At 54.9% G+C, this 23,481-nt stretch overlaps 1 protein-coding gene across 1 annotated transcript in view; it reads right to left on the bottom strand.

Annotated features, from left to right (window-relative positions):
- Positions 1 to 13,303: 13,303 nt before the first annotated feature.
- FAM83F (family with sequence similarity 83 member F) overlaps positions 13,304 to 23,481 on the bottom strand; it is a 38,183-nt gene continuing 28,005 nt past the window's right edge. The window contains exons 4-9 of the mRNA XM_007941767.1: positions 21,903 to 22,591; positions 20,367 to 20,549; positions 16,820 to 16,860; positions 15,057 to 15,286; positions 14,742 to 14,838; positions 13,304 to 13,504 (exon numbers count right to left, since the gene is read on the bottom strand). Coding sequence (XP_007939958.1) covers positions 13,304 to 13,504; positions 14,742 to 14,838; positions 15,057 to 15,286; positions 16,820 to 16,860; positions 20,367 to 20,549; positions 21,903 to 22,591 — 1,441 coding nt within the window. The remainder of the gene's footprint in view (positions 13,505 to 14,741; positions 14,839 to 15,056; positions 15,287 to 16,819; positions 16,861 to 20,366; positions 20,550 to 21,902; positions 22,592 to 23,481) is intronic.

Below are 23,481 nucleotides of genomic sequence, written 5' to 3'. Positions count from 1 at the left end.
CAGTGTGCTGGGATGCACGCTAGGAGGTTCACAGGAGAATCAGGAGATGTGGTTCTTAACAATAGCTTCATTTCGCAAACATCTACTGTGTGCCCAGGCACTGCTGAGGGCTTTACGTCGATCGTGGAAGTTCATTGTCATGACAACCATTATCATCCCCATTTTACAGGTAGGAAAATGGGGGCACTAATACGCTAATCTGTAGTGATACCATCTGGGAAAGCCCAGGAGGGGTCGCTATGAGTCGGGTCCGACTCGACGGCACATAACAACAACAACAATAGGCTAACTAGGAGTCTGTGAGTGGCGCAAATGGCTGAGTGCTGGACTGCCAGATGAAAGATTGGGGGTTCAAACCCGCCCAGAGACACCTTGAAAGACAGGCCTGGTGATCTGCTTCTGAAAGGTCACGACCTCACAAACCCTGTGGAGCAGGGTACTCTGCGCACGGGGGTCACCTGAGTCGGACTTGACCTGACGGCAACCAACAGTAACAACAACAACAAAGGACTGACTTGCCCAAGGTCACCACAGGTAGTGAGCCCGCAACTGAACCCAGGCAGTCTGACTGCAGTGAGAGAGTTCGCATCCACACCCCTGAGACACCTACCTGGAGGACTCTACAAAGCAGTTGGGGAGACCATAAGCCCCAAAAGAACAACAGCCTTTATTGTCTCCACCCAATCCTCCTGTTCCCTATAGTCTCAGAGAATGGAACATACCTCTTCCTAGTGAGAGAACCCTGGTAGCGTAGTGCCTAAGGCACTTGACTGCTAACCAGAAGGCTGGTGGTTCAAACCCACCAGCCACTCCTTGGAAGGATGGTTGGGCAATCTACTTCCATCATGATACCACCTCAGAAACCCAAGGAGGGGTTGCTATGAGTCAGGTCTGACTTGACGGCACATAACAATACACCACCACTTCCCAGTGAAGGTACTGCCTCTGGCGGGCCTTCCTCTTCATCCCAATTCGGATCTGACTCCCCTCCTACCACTTCCTTCTTCCTTTTCTTGCCCACTCTATTTCCTTACCTCAGATCTTCAAATCATAACCTGTAGCCACCTTCATGGGACCCTGGGTGATGCAGTGAGTTGCAATAGGCTATAGCCTAGGAAGACCCCCCAATGAGATAGACTGACCCACTGTCTGCAGCAGTGGGCTCAAACATGCCCAGTATTGTGAGGATGGCACAAGACCAAGCAACATTTCATTCTGTATACATGGAGTCACTATACGACTAACCTGTAGTGATACCATGATACAACATAACAACAACAACACAACCTAGGATAGGATCTCTGTGACTCGGAATCAACTCCACGGCACACGAAAGCAGCTAACCTAAAGGTTGACAGTCTGAACCCACCCAGTGGTTCTGAGTCAAAGGGGCTTCACCCATTGCTTCTATAAAGATGGCAGTGAAGGCACCCTATGGGGCAGTTCTGCTCTGTAACACACGGGGTTGGTATGAGTCAGGACAGCTAACAACGATAAGCTGTTTCCACAGCCTTGTCATCCTGCCTCCTTGCTCTTCAAGCCTGGCTGGCAGCCCTAACTCTCTACTGAAACTCATCCTCCAAGCTCACCCATGACCTCCTTGTGGCCAAGATCCAAGAGCCTTTCTCAGTCCTCGTTTCCATGACTTCACCACAACGTGTTACTCTGAGAACCTTCTCTCAGTTTCCCAGAATAGCCAGCTTTCCTCCTACCTCCACAACTGTTCATGCTCTTTTCCTTAACTCTCTCTCTCTCAGCTCCTTCAGATGAATCTGTCTGCCTTTCCTCCTTATGCTGTCTCCCAGGGTTGTGGCAGTGGGGACGTGGTCCTTATTTGACCTTCACTTCTAAGATAGCTAGCTTTGTCATCTCTCCAACCCCAAACTTCAGTCTGCAACTCGCTGGCTGTGTGACTCTGTGCACATCATGTCAAGGATCTGAGCTTCCATTTCCTTGTTTCTAAAATGAGTTTATTTAGTCAGACTGGTTATCCTCAACTATAAGATAATGATAAAACCTTAAGGAGCCCTGGTGGTATAATGGTTAAGAGCTCAGCAGCTGAGAGGTTAGCAGTTTCAAACCCACCCAGTGGGACAAAGACATGGTGATCTATCTGCACCCAACACAACAGCAACAACACTTTAATGCATAAGCTGTGTGCCAGGCAAGACTAGCTCCATCGTTGGTGGAGCCTGGTACAAAAGACAGTGTGGAACTCTTGTTCAAAAATTGTTAAGAATTTCAAGACAGCAACAACAGGCCACTAAACACATATGAGACCTTTCCCCTTCTGAGCGAGGGCCCTTGGGACTGTGCAGGTCATGAGTCCATGAAGCTGGCCCTAGCGCCAGGCCCAGTCCTTAGAATTTTGTATGTATTAAGCTATTCAGTCCCCTTAACACCTTTAGAGCATTGGTAGTATAGTGGTTAAGGTGTTTGGCTGCTAACCAAAAGGTAGGTGGTTTGAACCCACCAGCTGTGCCCTGGAAGAAAGAGGAGGCAGTCTGCTTCCGTAAAGATTTACAGCCTTGGGAACCCAGTGGAGGTTGCTACAAGTCAGAGTTGACTTGATGGCAGTGAGTTTGGCTTTTTTTTTTAACACCCTTAGGAGGCAGGTACAGATGAGGAAACTGAGGCAGAAAGAAGTGAAGTAACTGCTCAAGGTCACACGGTTTGTAGCTGGTGGAGCTGAGGAAAATCATGCCTGTCTGTTGGACAGTTTATTGTGAGTCTGTTTATTGTGAGTCTCACACAGTGAAGGCCCCTGGGGGCAGTGCCCAGTGAAGCTGTTTCCCAGCTCCCTGGTGGCCTCTCAGCTGGGCCACGCACATCCCTTCCTCCACGAGAATGTTCACCCAGTTCCTGCTGGCTCCAGTGCTCCTTGCCTGCTTACCTGGGACTCAACTGTGCACTTTCTTCAAAGCTCAGTTCAAGGCCCTCCCCCTCCAAGGGGCTTCTGGCCTCAGGACACTTAATAACTTAATCAGAAAGGTGGCCACAGGAGGCAAGTGTTATGATAGAGATACATAAGGGGTGTGGGACCAGGCCCATGTCTCTCTTCCCCTCTTGAGTTTCCCAGTACTCTGTGTAGAAGCAGACCCCGCCCCCCAGGCTGTCTGGATTATTTACAGCCTTTGACCTCACCCACTAGTGCTCATCTTGTCTAGCCTCAGTGGTAATTCTACATGGCCAGAGGGAAAACGAGGAGCCCTGGTGGTTGTGGTAATTATGTTTGTATGTCAACTGGCTGGGCCTGGTTGAGTAGCTGGGCAGCTGGTGGTAGTTATTCTCCATGATGAGACTGGTAATCATTTCCAAAGTGGGATCTACCACAAGCAGCTGAGTAGCTGCCTTTGGGATGTGGTTTGCTTCCTGTATATAAGGAGAAGCCTTGGGAATGGTCTCTAGCCTATGGCACGCTTGAACCCTTCATGTTGTTGTTCAGCAGCCTGCCATGCTCTGCCGACCTTGGGACTTAAATGGACTTAAGTTCGTGGTCTGCCATGTGGATTGGTAACATCAGGACTGTGCCTTTTTACTTGTCAACCTTGGGGCTTCTCAGCTTCAGCAGCCAGCAGCTGTCTGAGTGAAGAAATGCCTCTAGCTCCAGTGGGCTGGGAGCAGGAGGCAGAGCTGGACCCCAAGGTTGAGGGGCCTTCACCCAATCCCTAGAGCCTGGCACTTTGAACTTGGACGTAAAGCCTCCAAACTGTAAGAGAATAAACTTCTGTTGTTCAAGACATCCCGTTTGTGCTACATTCTAGTCAGAGTGGCACTAGGGAACCAGAACAGTGGTGCAGTGGACAAGCGCTCAGCTGTTAACCAAAAGGTCAGCAGTTTGAACCCGTCAGCGGCTCCTCCGGAGAGCGATATGGCAGTCTGGTTCCATAAAGATGACAGCCTTGGAAACTCTATGGGACAGTTCTACTTCATACTATAGGGTCACTAAGAGTCGGAATCAATGTGAGGGCAATGGTAAGAGGGAAAACGTCTTTAAAGCTCTCACCCCAAGCTTCCAGCAGCCTGGGATAGTCCGTCCATGCACCAGTCTGGGAGACTCGGGGGCAGATACCACCTCCAAGTTTTCACCTGAAGCTCACGCTGTAGTTTGCCATCAAGTCAACTCCGACTCACGGTGACCCGCATGTGCTAAGCAGAACTGCTCCACAGGGTTTTCGAGGCTCTGTGACCTTTGGGAAGCAGATCGCCAGGTCTGTCTTCTGAAGAGCCTCTGTGTGGGTTTGAACTACCAACCTTTGGTTAGTAGTCAAGCTCTTACTGTTTGCACCACTCAGGGATTCCTCTGATGCTTATAAACAAAAACCAAGCTCACTGTCGTCGAGTTGATTCGACTCATAGCGACCCCTCCTTGGGTTTCCAAGGCAGTATCTCTACAGAAGTAGATTGCCCAACCTCTCTTCGGAGGAGTGGCTGGTGGGTTTGAACCGCCAGCCTTCTGGTTAGCAGTCAAGTGCCTTAGGTACTATGCCACCAGAGCTCCCTTCTGATGCTTATAGCGCTCCTAAAAGAGTTCTGCTTGGCTCTAGACCTTTTCCTGGAAAGCCTTACCTCATTCCTTCTCCCCCATTTACTCCTTAGATATCAGCTCAGACATCACCTCCTCCTCCAGGAAGCCTTCCCTGACCACCATCCTCCTTGAGTTAAATGCCTCCTCTGGGCTCCCACACCCCCTGTGCTTCTCTGTCATAATGCTTGCCTCCTGTGTCCACCTTCCTGATTGGGTTAAGAATGTCTTGAAGACCCAGAGGACGTCTACCTAATCAACATGCCTGTGACACAGCAGGTTCTCAACCAGTGTTTGAAAAAATGAACAAATAAAAGTAAATATTTGTTCAGCTCCAGGCTGGGCGCCTGATGGGTATTTACATAGACTTATGAGGCTCTGAAAGGAGCTCTGGTGGCATAGTGGTTAAAGCATTCAGCTGCTAACCACAAGGTCGGTGGTTTAAATCCAATATCCCTCCATGGGAGGAAGATGAGGCAGTCTGGTTCAGTAAAAATTTACAACCTGGGAAACCCTAGGAGGCAGTTCTACTCTGTCCTAAGGGGTCACTGTTGTTGTTGTTGTTGTTATGTGCCGTCGAGTAGGCCCCAACTCATCGCGACCCCTCCTTGGGTTTCTGAGACGGTATCACTACAGAAGTAGGATTGCCTAACCTTCCTTCCGAGGAGTGGCTGGTGGGTTTGAATTGCCAGTCTTCTGGTTAGCAGTCAACTGCCTTAGGCACTATGCCACCAGAGCTCCTAAGGGGTCACTATGAGTTGGAATTGGCTCGATGGCAGTGGGTGTGTGGTGCGTATGAGATGGGTGCAGCTCAGTGACAGCTCCAGAATTCCTATTAAGAAGAGAGCTTCCTGGCAGCAAGCTGGTTGTGGAGGGTGTATGTGCATGTGTGCAGTGGGGGGATTTTTCTTGACAAACAATAGCAAAGTAAAGATCTCAGGTGTGATGGTGGAGTATTCGTGCTGGGGGCAGAAGCACAGAGCAGGGTGTCGTAGGTCAGGGGGCAGCAAATGAAGCTCTGTGGGTCAAACAATGCCACCATCTGGTTTTGGAAGATCTGTGAGCTAGGACTGCTTTTGACGTTTTGAGATGGCTCAAAAAGCAAAACAAAACCAAAACCCAAATTTACGGCCATTGAGTTGATTCCGACTCACAGTGATTCCCATTGGGTTTCCAAAGCTATAAATCTTAAGAGGTGGACTGCCTCGTCTTTTTTCCGTGGAGCAGCTTGTGGGTTTGAACCATCAAGCCTTTGGTTAACAGCCAAATCCCTTAACCACTGCACCACCAGAGCTCCTTTTTAAGTGGCTAGGGGAAAGAAAGAAAGAAAAAAAAAAAAAAAAAAAAAACTCAAAAGGAGAATACTATTTTGTGACACTGACATGACATTCAAATCTCAGGATCCATAAATGGAGTTTCACTGGGGCATGGCCATGCCCACATCTTTGTGTATTATCTACAAGCAGCTTTAGTGTCGCAGAAGCAGCCTTTGTGGCAGGGGCTGCATGACCCACAGAGTCTAGAACATTTACTTCTGTCCCTTTAGAGGAGTCTGTGGGTGATGTGAATGGTTAATTTGCTTGGCTACTAACAAAAGGTTGGGAGTTTTGAATCCACCCAGAGGTAACTTGGAAGGAAGGGCTGGTGATCAGCTTCTGAAAAGTCAGCCACTGAGAACTCTAAGGAGCACAGCTGCACGTTGACACACATGGGCTCACGGTGTCTTGGCACTGACTCAATGACAGCCGGTCGTGACACTGGCCCTTTGCCTCCTGTGTCCAGGCTCCTGCTCTCACCCAGAGGAGGAAGGTGACATACTGCCAGCTGGCCACAAGGTGTCAGCCTTTCATCACGGTGCTTTCAGCCACACTGGCTCTTTGGGTGGGTTGGAACCAGAGCAGTGAAACCTAGTGATGGAACTGAGTTCTCCCTGGGGCTGCCTACGCTGGGCAGGGTCCCCAGACCCATCTCCGCCCTTGAGCATGTCTCAGTCCAGCTGGGGAGACAGACAGGATGAAGTCTTGCAGTTGTAAAAGGCTGTAAGAAAAGCTGGGGGAAGTTTGGCCTCTACAGGAAGGAGACAGCACTGGCTTCCAAGGTCAAGGTTGGCAGTCTTCTCTGCCCCATTTCTTTGGTTAGGTTTTGTGTTTTATGTACAAAGGATTCTCCAAAAAAACTAACTAAAATTTTTATTTCACCCAAAATCATCAAGAAAAGTTGTAAGTGGGGATTTTTGCACAACTGTGTAAGCCCCCTCTCATCCCGGAACCAACACCCACCCAGCTGGAGTTGGGCAGGAGTGCCCTAGCGGACATGGATCCCTGCCAAACAAAGCTGCTTACAAACGGCCATGGTGGGTTTTCTCCACCTCACTTTAAAACTTGGGCTTTGAAACTTCCTCCAGGTGGCCGGGCATTTAGTCCCGCGTGCCAAGGACCCAGCAACAACAAGTCCCCCCCCCCCCAAAAAAAAAAAAAAAAAAAACCAAACTCACTGCTGTGGAGTCGGATCCAACTCATAGTAACCCCTCCAGGAAAGTGCCAAATCCACAGGCAGGGAGTGGGGGAAGACGGGGGAGAAGATTCACCCACTGGAATATACCAGGAGGCACTGAAGCAGTGTCATTTCTGAGCTACTCCTGTGTATGAACCTTGGTGCTGGCTAATTACCTAATTACTGTACTTGCAAGGGCTCAGGAGGGTGGTGCCAACAGGATCCACTTCACACAGGAACCCGAAGGGCGGGCACACAACGCAGCTGGCTGGGCTCCAAGAAGGGGCGGAGTTCTGCAACCTGCCTGTTCTGCAACCTGTCCCCTCTTCACCATGAGACTTGGCTGGGATCACCACGGTGAGCTGGGTCATCCACACCACCTTAAAACCACCCCATAGGTCTCCTCTGTTCCCCTCCCTCACTAGCCCCAGTCCTGTTCGTTTGCCATCGAGTGGATTCTGACACACGGTGACCCTGGGTTTGTGGAGTGGAACCACTCCATACGGGTTTCAAGGCTGGGACCTTTTGGAAGCCGATCACCAGGCCTGTCCTCTGAGGCACCTCTGGGTGGCTTCGAATGGCCAACTTGTCCACTAGTAAGGAGTTGAGCACTTAACCATTTGGGCCACCCAGCCTGGCACACGGTAACTATCCATTGAATGAATGGATGAACAAAGCCTTCCACACATGGCAGGGAAGTGCCTGTCCCTGTCCAATCACCCAGCTTCCGAGGTGCATGCAGAAAGAGGTGAGCCGGGAAGTTCCAAGTGCATGCAGGGGATGCAGACCACAGGCACAGCCATGAGCACACGGCAGGTGCTTTCCTCTCGCCTGTGCCCCGAGGATGAGGGCATGGGCCACACTGCTGTTCTTGCCTCTTCCTCCATCCCTCCTCCAGGCTCCCAGGCACTTGGTGCCTCATCTGGCCGGTCTCCCTCTAGGACATGGACATCTGTTCCTGGAGCTGCTTTCTGGTGGCTGCGGGCAGTGTCCTAATGCCCACCCATTTTTCAGGATCAAAACTTGTTTCCAGCTGGCTGTCACTTGGAGAGGCCATGTGGGACAAGTGCTCCAAGAGGGTCTCAGATCATGGCATTCTGGCCCTCCCAGGACTTGCTGGGTGCCTTTGGACAATTTCCTCACCTCAGGCCCGTTTTTCCCCTCCCCTGCTTCTGTGTGAGCTGTCTGAAAAGGAGTGTGGAAGGAAGACCTGGAGCCTGGCTCCACCCAGTCTGGACGGCTTGGGAGATGAAGATGCCCATGGAGGACAAATGCTGAACAGATGACTGACCCAGAGCAAAGCACTAAGTCAAGCAGGTTTCGACAGACCCAGCCCTTCAGAGATTAGCAGAGGAAGGGATCCCATAAGCTTCCATACAGTTTCAGAAGTCAGGAACAAGACCGGACCGACCATGGCCAATTCTGGAATCTCTCAGTTTACTACCCTGGCTTATTCTCTGTCTCTGAGTCCCTGGTGTTAATGTGCTTGGCTGCTACCCAAAAGGTTCGAATTCACCCAGAGGTGCCTTGGAAGAAAGGCCTGGTGATCTACTTCTCCAAAAGCAGCAATAGAAAGCCCTCTGGAGGTTGGTTCTACTCTGACACACATGGCCCCTGGGAGCACAGAGCCTGCTCTTCAGGCTCAGGACCCCCAAGAACACAGAGGGTATCATGACTGACCATAGCACACGTGGCCAGAGCGGGTGTTTGAAAGCAGGGCCTTCCTCAGCCCAAAGCTGGGCCGGCAGAAGCTTCGACGGGCAGTGGTGACAAGCCTAGGCTGCCTGAACTTTGCAGGCCTTCCGGCTGACCCGGCAGCTGTTCAGCCAAGGAACACACTTGCTCGTGCCTCTGCCACGCCCCTTCTCCCTCAGATGCACATCCTCTCCATCTTGGTGGGGCTCAGCTAAGGAGCCCAGGCTTCGCCCACCACCCAGCCAGCACTGACACTCACAATGACAGCCGCTGGGTCCTCTGGGCAGGCAGGCAGGCAGGATGGCAGAGTACTGCCAGATGACAAACGACATCCATGCTCATAGGTGCTGAGGGGACCTTGTTGGGGTTCACTCAGAATTTGACCGTCATGCTCAGGTAGAGGGCCCCTCTCGGCCTGACGGAGGAGAGTGGAAGGCTCTCTGTTGTCTGCTCTTTGAGGTGGGGACACTGCTGGGCACACATGGATATGTCCAACGGTGCCTTCTGTGCCAGGTTTAGCTGAGACAGGAGGAAGGGGACAGATTGGGAGGAAATCTGACAGGGAATGGAATGGAAGGAGGCAGATGTGTGCACATAAACACACCTGTTCTTAGGAGTACGAAACAGTGGAAAGCCAAGCAAGGTAACTAGGGCAGAGATGGAAGATGCTATTGTGCACATCGCGGAAGACGGTATCTTAGGCAACTCAGCCCAGGCAAAGTGGCGTCACACTGAGAACAGTTTTTGCAGGGTGAAGGCACGGGTGGCTGTGTGGGCTGCACAATGGACAGCAACGGTTTTCAACCCCGCCACTGGACACCTCCAGGGGACGGACATTGGAGTGCTCTGGCACCCAGTGGGTAGAGGCCGGGAACGCTACTCAACATCCCTGCAATGAGAAGGACAGCCTCTCTCTCCACAGATTCTCAGACCACCAAGTGTCGACAGTGTTGAGGTCCAGAGACCCCGGGGTAGACCCAGGCCAGCCTCTCACGGATGAGACGGGCAGCAGGCATCACGGAACTTTATGAGGCTCGATCGCCGCCTGCGTAGGAAAACTTTGTGTTGGCTCTGTAAAGGGACCTTTGCTGAGCTGTTCTTATTTTGAAACGTGCATGTGACTAAAGCAAACGGGAAGGTAGCTGGCATACAGTAGGTGCTCAATAAATGGGAAAGAAAAGAAGAGAGGAAAACCCAAACCCTGTTGCTGTCAAGTCAATTTCTAGCGACCCTATAGGACAGAACAGAACTGTCCCATAGGGTTTCTAAGGAGCTCTGGTAGCATAGTGCCTAAGGCACTTGACTGCTCACCAGAAGGCTGGCGGTTCAAACCCACCAGCCACTCCTCGGAAGGAAGGTTGGGCAATCCTACTTCCGTAGTGATACTGCCTCGGAAACCCAAGGAGGGGTCGCTATGAGTCGGGGCCGACTCAACGGCACATAACAACAACAACAACAACAACAAGCTTCACGGAAACAGACAGCTTGCTTCATCTTTCTCCCTTGCGGACACTGGTGGGGTGGAACTGGGACACTTTGGTTGGCAGCCGAGCGCTTAACCACTGCGCCACCAGCAACGAGCGGCGTATCTAGGAAAATAGTGCCCCTGTCCAAACAGATGACACCATCTTAAATATTTAGCATCACCGTGCACCCTGGGCAATTAACCCAAAAATCAGAACTCTGCCTTGGAAGCACAATTACTCATTTTCGTGTCTCTTTTAAAAAAAAAAAAAACCAACTGTCTTCCGGGTGACCCATCACCTTGGCCTGGGCAACTTTTCCTGCCACTTTGATAGGTTACATTGGGAGAAAATAGTCCCTAACGTCTAGAACCTTTTCAGGGGAAAGGACCGTAGACCGAAGGCCCGGCCAGGGAAGCGGAAGCCTAGAACAGACTGAGGCCACGGGGGGCTGCAGGGGTGGGACCTGGCAGGAATGGAGGGCGGGCAAAAGAGTTGGGGGTGGACCCTCTGGAGAAGAAAGCCCTGAAGGCAAGGAAGGGCTCCCAAACGGGAAGGCACGTCTTCACTTGCTGAAATGTCTCCCACTGGCCCTGGAGGCTGTCGTGGCCACCAGGCGGCGCTCGGTGGCGCAGGCACCGCCGCCTCTTGGATCCGCCTTCGGCCTCCAGAGCTCCTGAGAGAAGCTGTTGTTGTTATGTGCCTTGAGTGGGACCCGACTCATAGCGACCCCTTCTTGGGTTTCCGAGGCAGTATCACTACGGAAGTAGATTGCCCCATCTTCCTTCCAAGGAGTGGCTGGTGGGTTTGAACCGCCAGCCTTCTGATCAGCAGTCAAGTGCCTTAGGCACTATGCTACCAGGGCTCCCCCTGAGTGAAGTACAGTAGTGAAAAGGGCCTCCTGCCTCTCCGTAGCCACTGCTACAACTCCCAGTATGTCTTGGGTCAACCAGTCCCCCTCCTCCACACACTGGGCCTGTTTCTTCCAAATTTCTGATGTTATTAGTTGCCAAGTTGATTCTGTCTGTCTCCTCTTTCTATAAAGCTCTGCCCTGTGGTGTTAGCAGACACTGTCTGGAAAGCACCTGTGAGGAGTTAGGGAGAGGATGAATGATACCCGCAAGCTCCCAGCCCCATGCAGCAGTCCTGTGCTGCCTGCCTTCTGGGGCAGAACCCCGGGTGGCAGGCCCAGGGCTGGGGTGGGGTCTCAGCCCTCAGACACCTTTGCTCACTGGGAGGGTAACCTTCTCAAACAGTTGCACCAGTTGTTACGCCTAAGCCATAGAAGCTGGACTCCGACTGGGTCTTCCAAGTAAGCCAACAGCTTGGGGGGCTGGGGGCAGCAAAGCTAGACCAGGGCACAGAGACCACTGAGGTTTCAGAGACCACTGTCCCTCCCGGAGCCCTTCCAAATGTCTCCAGCCTTGTGGAGGATGTTGTGGCGGGACCAAGGTCATGATCCACCCTTGAACTTGCCATCCAACTGGAAAAACCAGATGTACCCTTGAGATCTGATGAGGGAGGACATATCTCACAAAGCGTGTGCAAGGGCGGGAAAGGAGGGGAGAGGTACTGAAAACTGAGGCCAGGGAGGATGCCAAGGCTGAGCTTTGGCAGCCCAGCCAACGGGGTGGGGCTGTGCTTCATGACTCCAAGATCCTCGGCAGTTTCTGCACAACAGTGTTTCTCTCAGGAATCCTCACTGTTGGCATTTCAGACGTGGACAGGGGCAGAGACCAGCTTGCCCAATCAAGGGGGAAAGTGAGGCTGGAGGGCAGAGCTCTGCCTGGCAGGCCAGCACCTCTCCCGCTCACAGGCTTGCCTCCACTTCCACATGTGCGCTCCCCTGCCCACTTCACATTTGTGAAGAGAATGAGAAGAACCCTATCCTGGCACAAGGAGAAATCAAGGTAGAATGGCTGGCTCCAGGCTGCCAGGAGCTGCACTTCCAATCTGGGATCCTGCTAGATGGCAGGGCAGGGGAGGGACTGGGGCCTCCTGGGTCAGGAGAGGGGAAAGGGGTAAGGCTAGCCCGTTTCCCCAGCAGGGTGGGTGCCAGCCCTCCACGCGGAGGGTAAGGTCTCTTCCCCACTACTGTATACTGCTTCGGGCCCTACACCTTCCAGACTCTGGAGGTGACTGGTGTGGTCAACCACGTGGAGGCGTTGCAAACCACCCAAGCCCCCTCCCACATGTACACGCACACTGCCAGGCCTGGGGGCACAGGACCACCACCTCAGGATGCATTTAATCCTCACAGACTCAGGGAGGCGGGGCCACACGCCCTGCCACCCCCCACCCCCCACCCCCCCCAGGAAGCCAACCTCAGGACTGGCCCAGGAGCCCTGGGGCTCAGGTTCTCCCTTCCTTGCCCTCCCTGAGTGAGTGCAACATGCTGCCCCCATTTCCTGCTTCCTTGGTGTGCACTTCACAGCAGGCTGGGCCTCAAGTTGGCCTGCCCCTTCCCCCAGGTGCAGTGCATCATCCCAAGGTTTTTTTTTTCCCCTAAGGAAGGAGATGAGGCCGAAGTTGGGCTCAGAAGCCAGAGGCTGGAAAAGCTCCTGTCCTTCCACGGGCACTTTGGACCCCCACTCCCCCCACTTCCCTGAGCTGGGCGCCCCCAGCCCCCCGCTTGATTCTGGCAGTGTCTACGTTGTTCATTCACCCACTCCCCTCAGCCCCCACCAGTCACACAGTGAGGAGGGGGCAGTGTGGGCTTTTCGGTTGGTCCCCTACCATCATGGCATCAGGCTGGCCTGCCTCAGGCAGGAGGCCCTGGCTCCCATCTCAGCCTGACTTTGGCAGTGAGGCCAAGGCTGGTCTTTGGCTGAAGTGTAACAAGGAAGGCACAGAAGCCCTGGCTTGTGAAAAGGACCCAGGACTGTCCTCAGGGAACAGGGCCCTGCCTCGGCCAAGCCCTCTCCCTCCCCTGGGTGGCAGACCAAGGCACAGTAAGGGTGGGGGCAGCCCCATGGGAAAGCATCCTAAGACCCTCCCCTGTATATGCCTGCGGCAGGTAGTACCCAAGGAGGCTTAGAACCCTGGGGGCCAAGATGGCAAGGCCATGCAGAGTGAGGAAGGCGACCTCGCACGAGGGGTCTCAAAGTGGCAGTGTCAGTTCCTGCCGCTAGCTGGCGGCCAGCTGCAGCGTCTTCCCGCCATTCCACTCAGGGTCTTGTGCAGGAGCCCACAGGGACCGCATCATGAAGGCTCCAGTCACTGGTGCCCAAGCTGCATCTTCCACCTTGAGTGCAGAGACAAGAACAAGACTGGAACCCAGGAAGCCTGGCTCCGAGCCCTGGTCTTTTCCCTTGTATCCCAGCGCCCTCTTGGAGGGGACCAGAAGCACCAAGAAGGATAAGCCAGGGAGCCCATCACATTAAGGCATGAGGACCAGACCCTCTCCCCGTGTGGGGAGCTGCAGGTGAGTCCAGTCCTGCGGAGGGAGGGGTTAGACAGAAAGGAGAGTGGAGACTGAGCTTCCACTCATGTAAACGAGGAGGCAGAGACCCCTGCCTGGCTGGAGTGTGTAACTGTCTTGAGATTCAGAAGACCCTCCTATCTGGGATTCGGGGTCCCTGAGGCCAGGATGGAGGCTGCTGGGCAGAAGGCTGACAGGGGTCCAATGTGCAAACTGGTGCAGGGTCTGTCTTGGTTCTCCATAGTTCCAGGGATGGGCAGCCAGTCAGTCTCAGGTACCCATGGGTCCTGCCTGCTGCTGTCTTGTGGCTCAGGAAATCACACAATTGCTGGGCTTGGCAGGACTGAAACCAGGTTTACCTGTGAAAACAAGGAACACAGACAGGATGGAGTGAAGTTCATGGGGTTCCAGCCTCCTGCCCCGCTGCTGTGCACGGCCCACCCCGTGAATCCTGGGCCTGGGTTGATCCCCAGCTGCTGATGGTGAAAGCAGGTCAACAGGGCCCCTAGGGAAGCCTGAGGAAGGTTCTTCCTGCCCTGGTGGCCACAGCAAGACCCCCACTGTACGGGCAACCATGGGTGGGTTGCCACCCATTTGCAACTTATCGGCCAAACTAAACCAGCTGCCATCGAGTACAGTCTGACTCATGGCGGGCCCATGTGTGTCACAGTAGAACTGTGCCCCACAAAGTTTCCTTTCTTTAAATAACCTTCTACTGTGTTTTTGGTGAAGGTTTACATGGCAGTTTAGGTCCCCATTCAACAACTTCTATACAGAGTGCTCAGTGCCCCGTAGGGTTTTCAATGGCTGTGATCTTTTGGAAGTAGATGGCCAGGGTCGATTTGAACTACCAACCTCTCAGTTACTAAGCCCAGTGCTTAACCATTGGCATCATCCAAGTGGCCAGCAACTTCTCTAAAAAGTGGGGTGAGCCAGAGCTGCCATCTCCCAGCCTTACCGGGGTCAAAGGACTCAGGAACCAACCACCAGAGCCAGTGGCTTGAAAGTCTTGCCAAACCGTAGGTCACCAGCAGCTTGAACCGTGTGCAGCTTCACAGCCTACAAAGCACAGCCATGCTGCTTCTCTCACACAATTCTCACAGCTGGCAGTGCCGAGAAATGGCCAGCGCCAGCCCTGCCTCACAGCTGCGGGCAGAGAGGCCAGGGGCTCAGCGCCTGTCAGCACCAGCGCCAGGGCCTGGTCTGCACCCGAAGCCTCAGCTTCTTCCTCACTCTGGGGCCTAGGGTGGAGGAGGGGGTAAGCACCGCTAACAGAGTGCCAGGTGCTGTGGGACTATTGTAGTTTAGGGGGCATGCTTCGTTGGGGGGGGGGGGGGGGAGGAGAGAAAGCTGTTCTCCTCCAGGTTCCCCCCTTCCCCAGGCACCTACAACGCATTGCTTGGGCCGGACCCCGGCTCTGGGCCCGTGTGGGAGAGACGGCAGGGGCAGGCGCTGACACCTCCGGCCGGTGGGGGGGCCGGGTGGCGGCTCCCAGTCCTCGAGCTCCGAGCTCCGGCAGCTGCTTCCCAGGTGGAGCCTGCCCAAGCTATTTTCTGCCTGTTCCTCCCTGCACAGCACAGCGAGGGCTGTCTCCTTGGTGCTCACACCACCTTCCAGTAGCACTTCAGCTGTGAATTTAATTAAGGCGGCGTCTGCCTCCCCTTTGGGGTCATTAGCACGAGAGAGACACTAAGCACAAACAGATGTGGGGCACTGGTACTGGCAGCCGCCCCCCTACTCCACTGACCACCAGGCTACTCACCACGCCCATCAACCTAGCCTTCTCCAGCCAGACGTAACCAACACTTTTGAACTAACTACAAACCCAGCTGGGCCTTAGCCACATGGTGCCCCTAGACTAGGGCAGGAGGTTGCGATGACAGCGCTCAAGGCTTAGAAAAGGTGAACCGAGAACCTCAAGTGCGCCTGCACTGGGCTCAGGGGTCCGGGAGCGCCGGCCCCTCCTCAGCGCGGCACTGAGCTTGCGTCTGGTGCAGCTGGGCTGCCTGGATCAAAATGCTGCTTTCCCACAGGCCCCTCGCTGAGCCGACGGCCTCTGCCTTGCCTGTGGCTGCTTGTGTTATTTGCTTGGTCAACAAAGCAGAGGCCCAGTTCCTCCCTAGAGGCAGCAGCCTTCTGGAGGCAGGTAAGCCAGTCCAGAGGAGCCCTGGTGACGCAGTGATTCAATGCTCTGGTGCTAACCGAAAGGTCAGTGGTTCAAACCCACTGGCAGCCCCACAAGATGAGTAGTCGGCTCCCTGGGAAACCCTCTGGGGCCGTTCTACTCTGTCCTCTAGGGATGCTGTGAGTCAGAAGCGAGTCCACGGCAGCGTGTTACGTTTTCTTACCAACTGCTGCCCAGCCGATTGTGGCTCATGAAGACTCGACCCCATGTGTGTCAGAGTCCAGCGATACTCAGTATGATTCCCAAGGGGCTGATTATCAGAAATGGATCAGCAGGCATTTCTTCCACAGCACCTCTGTGCGGACTTGAAAGGCCAAACTTTTGGTTGGCAGCTGAGGGCATTAACTGTTTGTACCACCAGAGACGCCAAAGGCATCAACAGGCAAAAACGTTTGTTTTGCAACATCTGTGCATAGCATGGGCAGCCAACGGAGGCTTCGGAAGGGAGCTGAGCTACAAAGGGGGCGCCACTTGGAGTGAGACTGGAAAGAGGGCTGCGGGATGGGGTAAAGTCACTCAATGTAGAAGGAGCAGCATGAAGCAAGGGCTGGAGCAGGGAAGCAGCAGGGCCCCAGGACCCGCAGTCTATGGTTTGGCTGGAATAAGGCGAGGCAGGGGCCACAGGCAAGGACAATGGGCTCCCCCTTCCTGCAGGCTTCAACATTCCCTTTATCTGGAAGACTGCCCCTCCCTGATGTCCACATGGCTTGCTCCTCCCTTGATAACCTGCTCAAGTGTTCTTTGTGGGAGAGGCCTCCCTACTCTTTGAAAGGGTCACGGTCATTCCCTCTGCCCCCACTCTCTCCTGTGTGAGCCCCCCTCTGTAAGAGCAGGGACTAGTTCTGTTTGTTCACTGCTGTACCGGGAACTTAGAACCGTACCTGGCACAGAGCACATCTTCCTAAACGTACGTTGCTTGAATAAAATAATGAACAGACAATGGCAAGCTACTCAATGGTCCAGTCGATGCTCATAACCATGGTGATAATGGCAACAGCAGCAGGGATTGATTGGGTGAGGCACATGCCCTCACTCACCTGGGACCTGCCTGACAGAGAGATGTGAGCCTTGGCCAGGCCTGAGGGAAACCAGAAGGGCAGAGGGCTTCCAATATCTGCCACTGAGAAGGACACCTGGCTCTTCCCTATAGCTGAGGGGAGTCATTCACCCAAAGGACCCTCACTCCGCTCCCCCTGGTGCTGTGTGATCGCAACTAGCAAGGCGATCCATTTATTACAACAGATTTCAGCCTCCAAACGCCCGCAGGAAAAACACTGAACTCTGAAATCTGGCTCTGACAAGCAGCTCTGGGGTAGACAGCCTGGAACTGGGGTCCAGGGCTCTTAAGAAGCTCCAAGTTCAGGAAGCACTTCCCAACATTCTATCTCAGCCAGGGGCTCCAGTTTTCAGGCGAGAGTGTCAAGACCACCCACTCCCAGAGATGACATGCCAGAGCCTGAAGTCCCCAAACTCAGGAGCCCAGTGGCCACAACCCTAATGCCTGTGGGCAGGAGCTGGATCACGCTGCCCGGCCACGGTGTCCCATCTGTGCACTACTTGGGGGAGCCTGAGAAAATTCTGGAAAGGCAATTGTCACAGCAGACCACTAGAGAGAACTGTGGGAGGAAAAAGGGGCCTTGGGAAGGTGACGACCCAGAGGGACTCTCCAGGACATCCTGGGAAGGCAGTGGTCACTCTTTTCTTCCCCTCACTTGGGGGGCTGAGGAGGCACCATGGGATGCCAAGGGGGAGTCAATCATATATTTGGGCCCCTGGCTCCCCAGTCTTTACAGATGTAGGGAAATGATGCCAACCTTAAACTTCTAGAAATAGCCCCAATGCCCTGAAGGGACCCCTGGGACTCAGGAAACCATGCTGCCCTTCTTGCACTGTGTGACTGCAGACACAGGAGCCTGCCTCTCTGAACCTCGGGGGTCTTGTTTGTGAAACTGTCACCAAGCCAGGTAGATGTGAGGACTAAGTGAGCCTCCGTGACAGTGTTTGGTGCCGTGTCTACCTGGCACAGGAGTCCCCGAGTGGTGCAGATAGTTAAGCACTCAGCTACCAACTGAAAGGTTGGCTGTTTGAATCCACCCAGAGGTGCCTTGGAAGAAGGGCCCGGGTGACCCACCCCCTTAAGGTCACGGCCACTGCAAACCCCGTGGGTGACACACGGGGTCCCCAGGAGGCAGAATCTATTCCGCAGCGAGCGGTTTGAGGTTTCCCTATGTAGCACTCGGCAGGTGCCGGGGGAGCTTGTTCCCTTCCTTCTCTTCTCAGCTGTTTTGAGAAGTATGGGCCATCTCCCAGTGACGGGACTCCGCCGTTTGGTAAGTAGCCCATGTGCCTACCAGACTGCCACACACCAGAGGTACCCATCAGGCACCCGATGACAGGCAACGAGAAAAGGGAGAGCAGGGGTAAGGCCACCTAGAAGCTGTGGGCCTGAGGGCGGAGGCTCTGAGGGCTTACTGATTCGGACAAGAGGACAGACTGCGAATCAGGCTTCTGAGGACACTCCTGCTGACTCCGGCGATCTGGGCCCCCTCAGGGTCCTACTGCACTGTGCTGAGGTGCCCTGCCAGCCTTCGCCCCACCCATCCCATCCAGCTGCCTGGGGACCCCCAGAGCTGCTGCCCATGACTGTCTTGACAACCAACTACCCACCTCTTTGACCCAGTCATTCATTCATTCATTCCAGTAGTTGCATAAACATTCACTGAGTATCGGCATCATGGCAGGCACTATACCAACACAGTAACCAAGCAAAAGGAGCTGTGGGCCCCGCCCTCAGAACATCAACTGCTCGCCAGTGTGCTCAGGCCTGTGGGATGAACACAAACAAGCCGGGGCATTTGAGCAAGCCTTGGGGGACAGGGCAGGGGTTCAGGCACATCACCTGGAACCTCCTTCACCAGCCTGCAGGTCTCGGGGGGTGGGAGTGTCATCTGAGTCTCCACTGTGTCACTGCAGCCTGCTGGTCCCAGGACTCCTACAGGGCAACACTCGAGGCACTTGCATAAAATGCAGATTCCTGAGCCCAGCCATACACCTTTCTAACACGGGCCTCGAGGGGACTTCTCCTCCCTGAGATTTGGGGCCTCTGCCCCCAGGGTCTGTCCTGAACTTGGACACAGTGGCAAGTCTGAGGAAAGGTGCTGAAGGCACCCAGCACAGGAGCCCAGGGGAGGCAAAAGGAAAAAGGCTCTCAGCTTCTGCCACTAGAGGGAGCCGTGAGCCCTCAAACCGCAGGGCAGCCTCCGCCTGGATTCCCAGCCCTGAAGGAAGCAGCAGTTTCTGCAAGGTTCTCCCAGGGGCCACACCTGGGTTCGCAAATATTTGCAGGCTGTTTGACAACTATGTATTTCTTATCAGGCAATTTTACAGGCTGTCAGCTCTTAGCTTTTTCTATTTTCCTCTTTCACCCACTCTGTCACCAACCCCCATGCTCCCGTGACGAGAGAGCAGCAGAGATGGAAAGGGCAGTGGGGGCTGTGGATGGAGGCAGAGCTGAGCTGGATGGGGCCTCAGAACCCTCCTTAGCTCAGCCCTGCTGTTCTAGCAGGGACACGGGCCCACAGCAGGGAAAGGAGGCGCCAGGGCTGGGGGGGTGCTGCCCTGTCAGCTGAAACGGATAGGATGGCTGTTCTGATGATGGTCTGGACTGTCTCGTGGAAAAGGGTCCCTCCCTGGGTGGAGGCTTAGGGAGGGACCTAAAAACAACAGTTCCAAGCTTCCTAGGAGAGAGTAAGCTCCTGTCCAGAGCTGAGCTGTCTGGAGCCAGACCCCTCTCACATGAGTTCCAGCCGCTCAGCTCTGGCTGCCAGAGGGGGGCCCTGAAAAGGACCAGTCGCGTTCACACATTTGAGAGGCTAACCAGTGAACCGGGAGCTCTGGTAGCATAGTGGCTAAGACACCTGCCTGCTAACCAGACGGCTGGCGGTTCAAACCCACCAGCTACTCCTCGGAAGGAAGGTTGGGCAATCCTACGAAGGAAGGTTGGGCAATCCTACTTCCGTAGTGATACTGCCTCGGGAACCCAAGGAGGGCTCGCTATGAGTCGGGGCTGACTCGACGGCAAAACAACACCACCAACCAGTGAACCAGTGGTCGTGGAGGTGACTCGGCCTGAGGGTGACCCTGTGGGGCTCAGAGCAGCACTGTGCTCCACTGGGTTTCCAACGTCCACTTTTTCAGAAGAGACTATCAGGCTTTCTCCCCAGGTGCCCCTGGGTGGACTAGAACAGCCAACCTTTCAGTCAGCAGCTGAGCGTGTTAACAGCTGGCACCAGCCAGGGACTCCTGCAGGCTACTGATAAGGGCCCGTGGGGGAGCAGAGTTCCCTTCCCTTGCCCTGCCTTTGGGGGAACAAAGAAGCTGGGAGAGGAAAGACCTCATTAGGGGACTTGAATTTCAGGGCCCGGGTTCAGATGCCGATTCAGGTGGGGTGGCGGCTGGGTGAGGCCACTGTGCTCCTGCAGAGGATGGAGAAAGACGAGGGTGTGGGGCGTCTCTCACGCCTCCCCGACTCTGTCCGTAGGCCACTCTTGCACCTGCTTGTTCTTGGTCGTCTGCCTTACACACCATGTCTGGGGGTCAGGCGCTCTGGGGAAGGGCTTTCCAAGGGCACCATCCAGGTCAGCTTGACCAGCTCCCAGACACGGTGGGCGAACACTCGGAGGGCAGCGGCAGTGGCAGTGACAACCAAGTCCAAGTCCAAGTCCCCCATGCAGGGGGAACCCAATGCTGAGAGACGCTGAAGGCAGCCTGAAGGCAGCGGGGAAGGGACAAGACAATGGGCCTTTTGTTTCTATGGAAACAGCACCTCAGGGTGAGGGGGCTGAGAGAATGCTTCCACTTCACTTCCAGTCAGGACTTGGGAAATGGCCCCTTCTGTGGCTGGGCTGCCCCTCCCCCCGTCCTGCCAGGTGTTCACCATGGCAACACTTCCTCCAAGCGGGAGGTACAGAGCAGGGCAGCATCCAGTGCCGGGGATGCCTGGGGAGGCGGGCGGCTGGAGGCATGGGGATGGGCTGGTCACCCTTCCCTCAAAGGACATGGGCCCTAGGACACTAAAGGCATCTCTCGGAGCTTCCCTTGCCCCCTCTGTGCTCACAGGGGATTGTGAGGGCCAGCACCTAATCAGGACCTGGCCCCGCGGGGCCTTAATAAACGTCTCCTGGCTGCATGAGGAGCAGTACTGGGGTCCCATCGCACTGAGATTCACTGAGAATCCCAGACCCGTGGCAACTTTAAGAAGATAATGTGCCCCGAGCACAGACGGCTCTGTAACAGGCACTGGGAGTCCGCAGAGAGAAGGAGATGCGGTCCCCACGCTCCAGGCACTCACAGTCAGGTGAAAGCTGGGAAGTGGGGACACCAGAGTCCTGGAACACTCAGGTTGCCCAGGGTGAGACCTTGGGCCCTGCCAATATCAGTGCAAAGCCCACAGCCACAGAAGCAGAACTCCTAACCTAGAAACCCATTCTGCTCAGGGACACCAAAATGAGGAAAGAGGCCAGCCCTGGCTCTGCTGGTCACCACCAGCCCCCTGAGAAAGAAAGGCCAGGCAGGGCTTGTAGGGGAACCCAGAGAGACAGCCAGAATGATACCACTGTCCCGGAAGGGAGACAGTGTGCCAATCACCACTCAGCAAACACACACAGGCAGGGCCAGATGGCTGAGGTGCGGAGAGTGGGTCAGGGCGTCGGTGGGGCAGCAGGTGAGGTGGTCTAACTAGGTCAGGCCCTGACAGCAGCAACAAGGTTAGCTAGAAAGACCCCTGGACTCACAGCCAGGCTTGAGCCTCAGCTTTGCCACTTGGGGGTGCCATGTTTGTCTCTTCGCTTACAAAGACATAGCTTTCTGTCTGCCTTTATTTCTCTGAGTTATTGGGCTGTAGCTCCCAGCACATTATAGCGCCGAGGAGCTGGGTGAGACAGGCATGGCTGTCCCTTCTCAGAGAACAGGAGATGGAGACTCAGAGCCACAATGACTTGCCAAGGTCCCAAGGCAGATAAGGCCAGAGGCAGTGTGGGGACCTGGTGCTCTCTGACCCAGACCCAGCAACTAGCCTCTCCTTGACAAGAGCAGATGTGGTGCCCAGGGAAGAGTGCTCACCTGAGGGGTCGGTGCCGGGGTCCTCGCTGGGCCTCTTCCCCATCTTCAATTCCACCTCAGCAAAGGCCTCGGTGGGCAGGGGGCTGGCTGTGCCATTGGGTGCTGCTGGCCTCTTGGCCCGTCGGCTGAACAGCCTGCTGCCCAAGCGTTTGCCTTCCTTGGCTGGGGTGGCCTCCCCATTGGCCGCTTCTTCTTTGCCATTTCGGGCCAGTGCCTCGCGGGGCTTGGGTTTCAGGTCCACGTGCAGGTGAGAGACCACCTTCTGGCTCAGCCCTCCCAAGGGAATGGGCTCTACGGGGGGCAGCACCTGTTCCAGCCTCACCAGGTCATTGAGAAAGCTCTCCAGGCGCGGGGCCGACTCGCCACCTCCACCGCCCTCCTGCAGCTGCCCCTGCGGCTCCTCGCCCGCTTCCCGCTGCTGCCGGGCGGCCCAGCGCATCATCTCACCTGGTGGCTGGCGGCTGCCTGACACCAAGGCGTACTTGGGGTTGATGAGCTTGCGGGCCACGGTGGACGAGTAGCTGAGGCCAAACCTGCCGGCGCCTCCCGCCAGGCCCAGCTGCCGATACAAGTCCACCTCCTCGGAGACGGCGTAGAGTTCGCGGAACTCCACATCGAAGGGCTCCACATTCTGGCCTGTCAGGAGCAGGAGGAGGTTCCGGTCCACGTAGGAGGCGCTCCAGGTGAACCTGGGGACGTGCACAGAGAAAGCAAGACAGGTATGCCCAGGCTGCTGCCTAATCCTGCCAGTAGCCCCTCAACAAGGCCACCCCGAGGGTTCCCTGCCCCCGCCCCCGTGGGCCGGCCCACCTCAGCCGGACTCCTCACTGCCCTGGGGAGGGTGCCCCCGGCCTTGGCGCTGGACTGCTTGCCCTCCACTGGCCCGAATCTCCCTTTCATCCAGATCTTGGTCTCCAGTACAGAAGGCAGGCAGGAGCGGGCACAGGGCAAGAGTGTGAGGAGGCGGGTGTGGGCTTTCTGACTTTTATTATTTCTACCCCGGCTCCTTATAAAACGAGGCTAATAGGACCTGTGCTCACAGAGCTGCCACGAGGCTCAAATGAAAGTAACTTATATAAAATGTTTAGCGCATACCTGGCACTTACCTGCACATTAAACAAATAGTAATTGCAGTTGCTTAGGAGCTCTGGTGGCAGAGTGGGTAAGCCATTGGGCGGCTAACTAAAAGGTCAGAGGTCTGAAACCACCAGCCGCTCTATGGGAGAAAGACGAGGCAGTCTGATTCCATAAAGATTTACAGCCTTGGGAAACCTTATGGGGGTCAGAATCGACTGGACGGCCGTAGGTTTGGTTCTTTTTGGTTTAACTGCAGCTGCTACTATTGTCAATGTTACTCTATTACTTATTGGTCCCTCTTGGAATTTTATAGTCCTTGTTGTTGTTGTTGTTGTAATGTGCCGTCGAGTCGGCCCCGACTCATAGCGACCCCTCCTTAGGTTTCCAAGGCAGTATCACTATGCAAGTAGGATTGCCCAACCTTCCTTCCGAGGAGTGGCTGGTGGGTTTGAACAGCCAGCCTTCTGGTTAGCAGTCAAATGCTTTAGCCACTATGCTACCA

This window comes from Orycteropus afer, unplaced genomic scaffold, assembly GCF_000298275.1.
Source record: "Orycteropus afer afer isolate SDZICR_OR568_19922 unplaced genomic scaffold, OryAfe1.0 scaffold00083, whole genome shotgun sequence".
Lineage (NCBI taxonomy): Eukaryota > Metazoa > Chordata > Mammalia > Tubulidentata > Orycteropodidae > Orycteropus > Orycteropus afer.
This window is presented reverse-complemented; position numbering and strand designations above follow the sequence as displayed.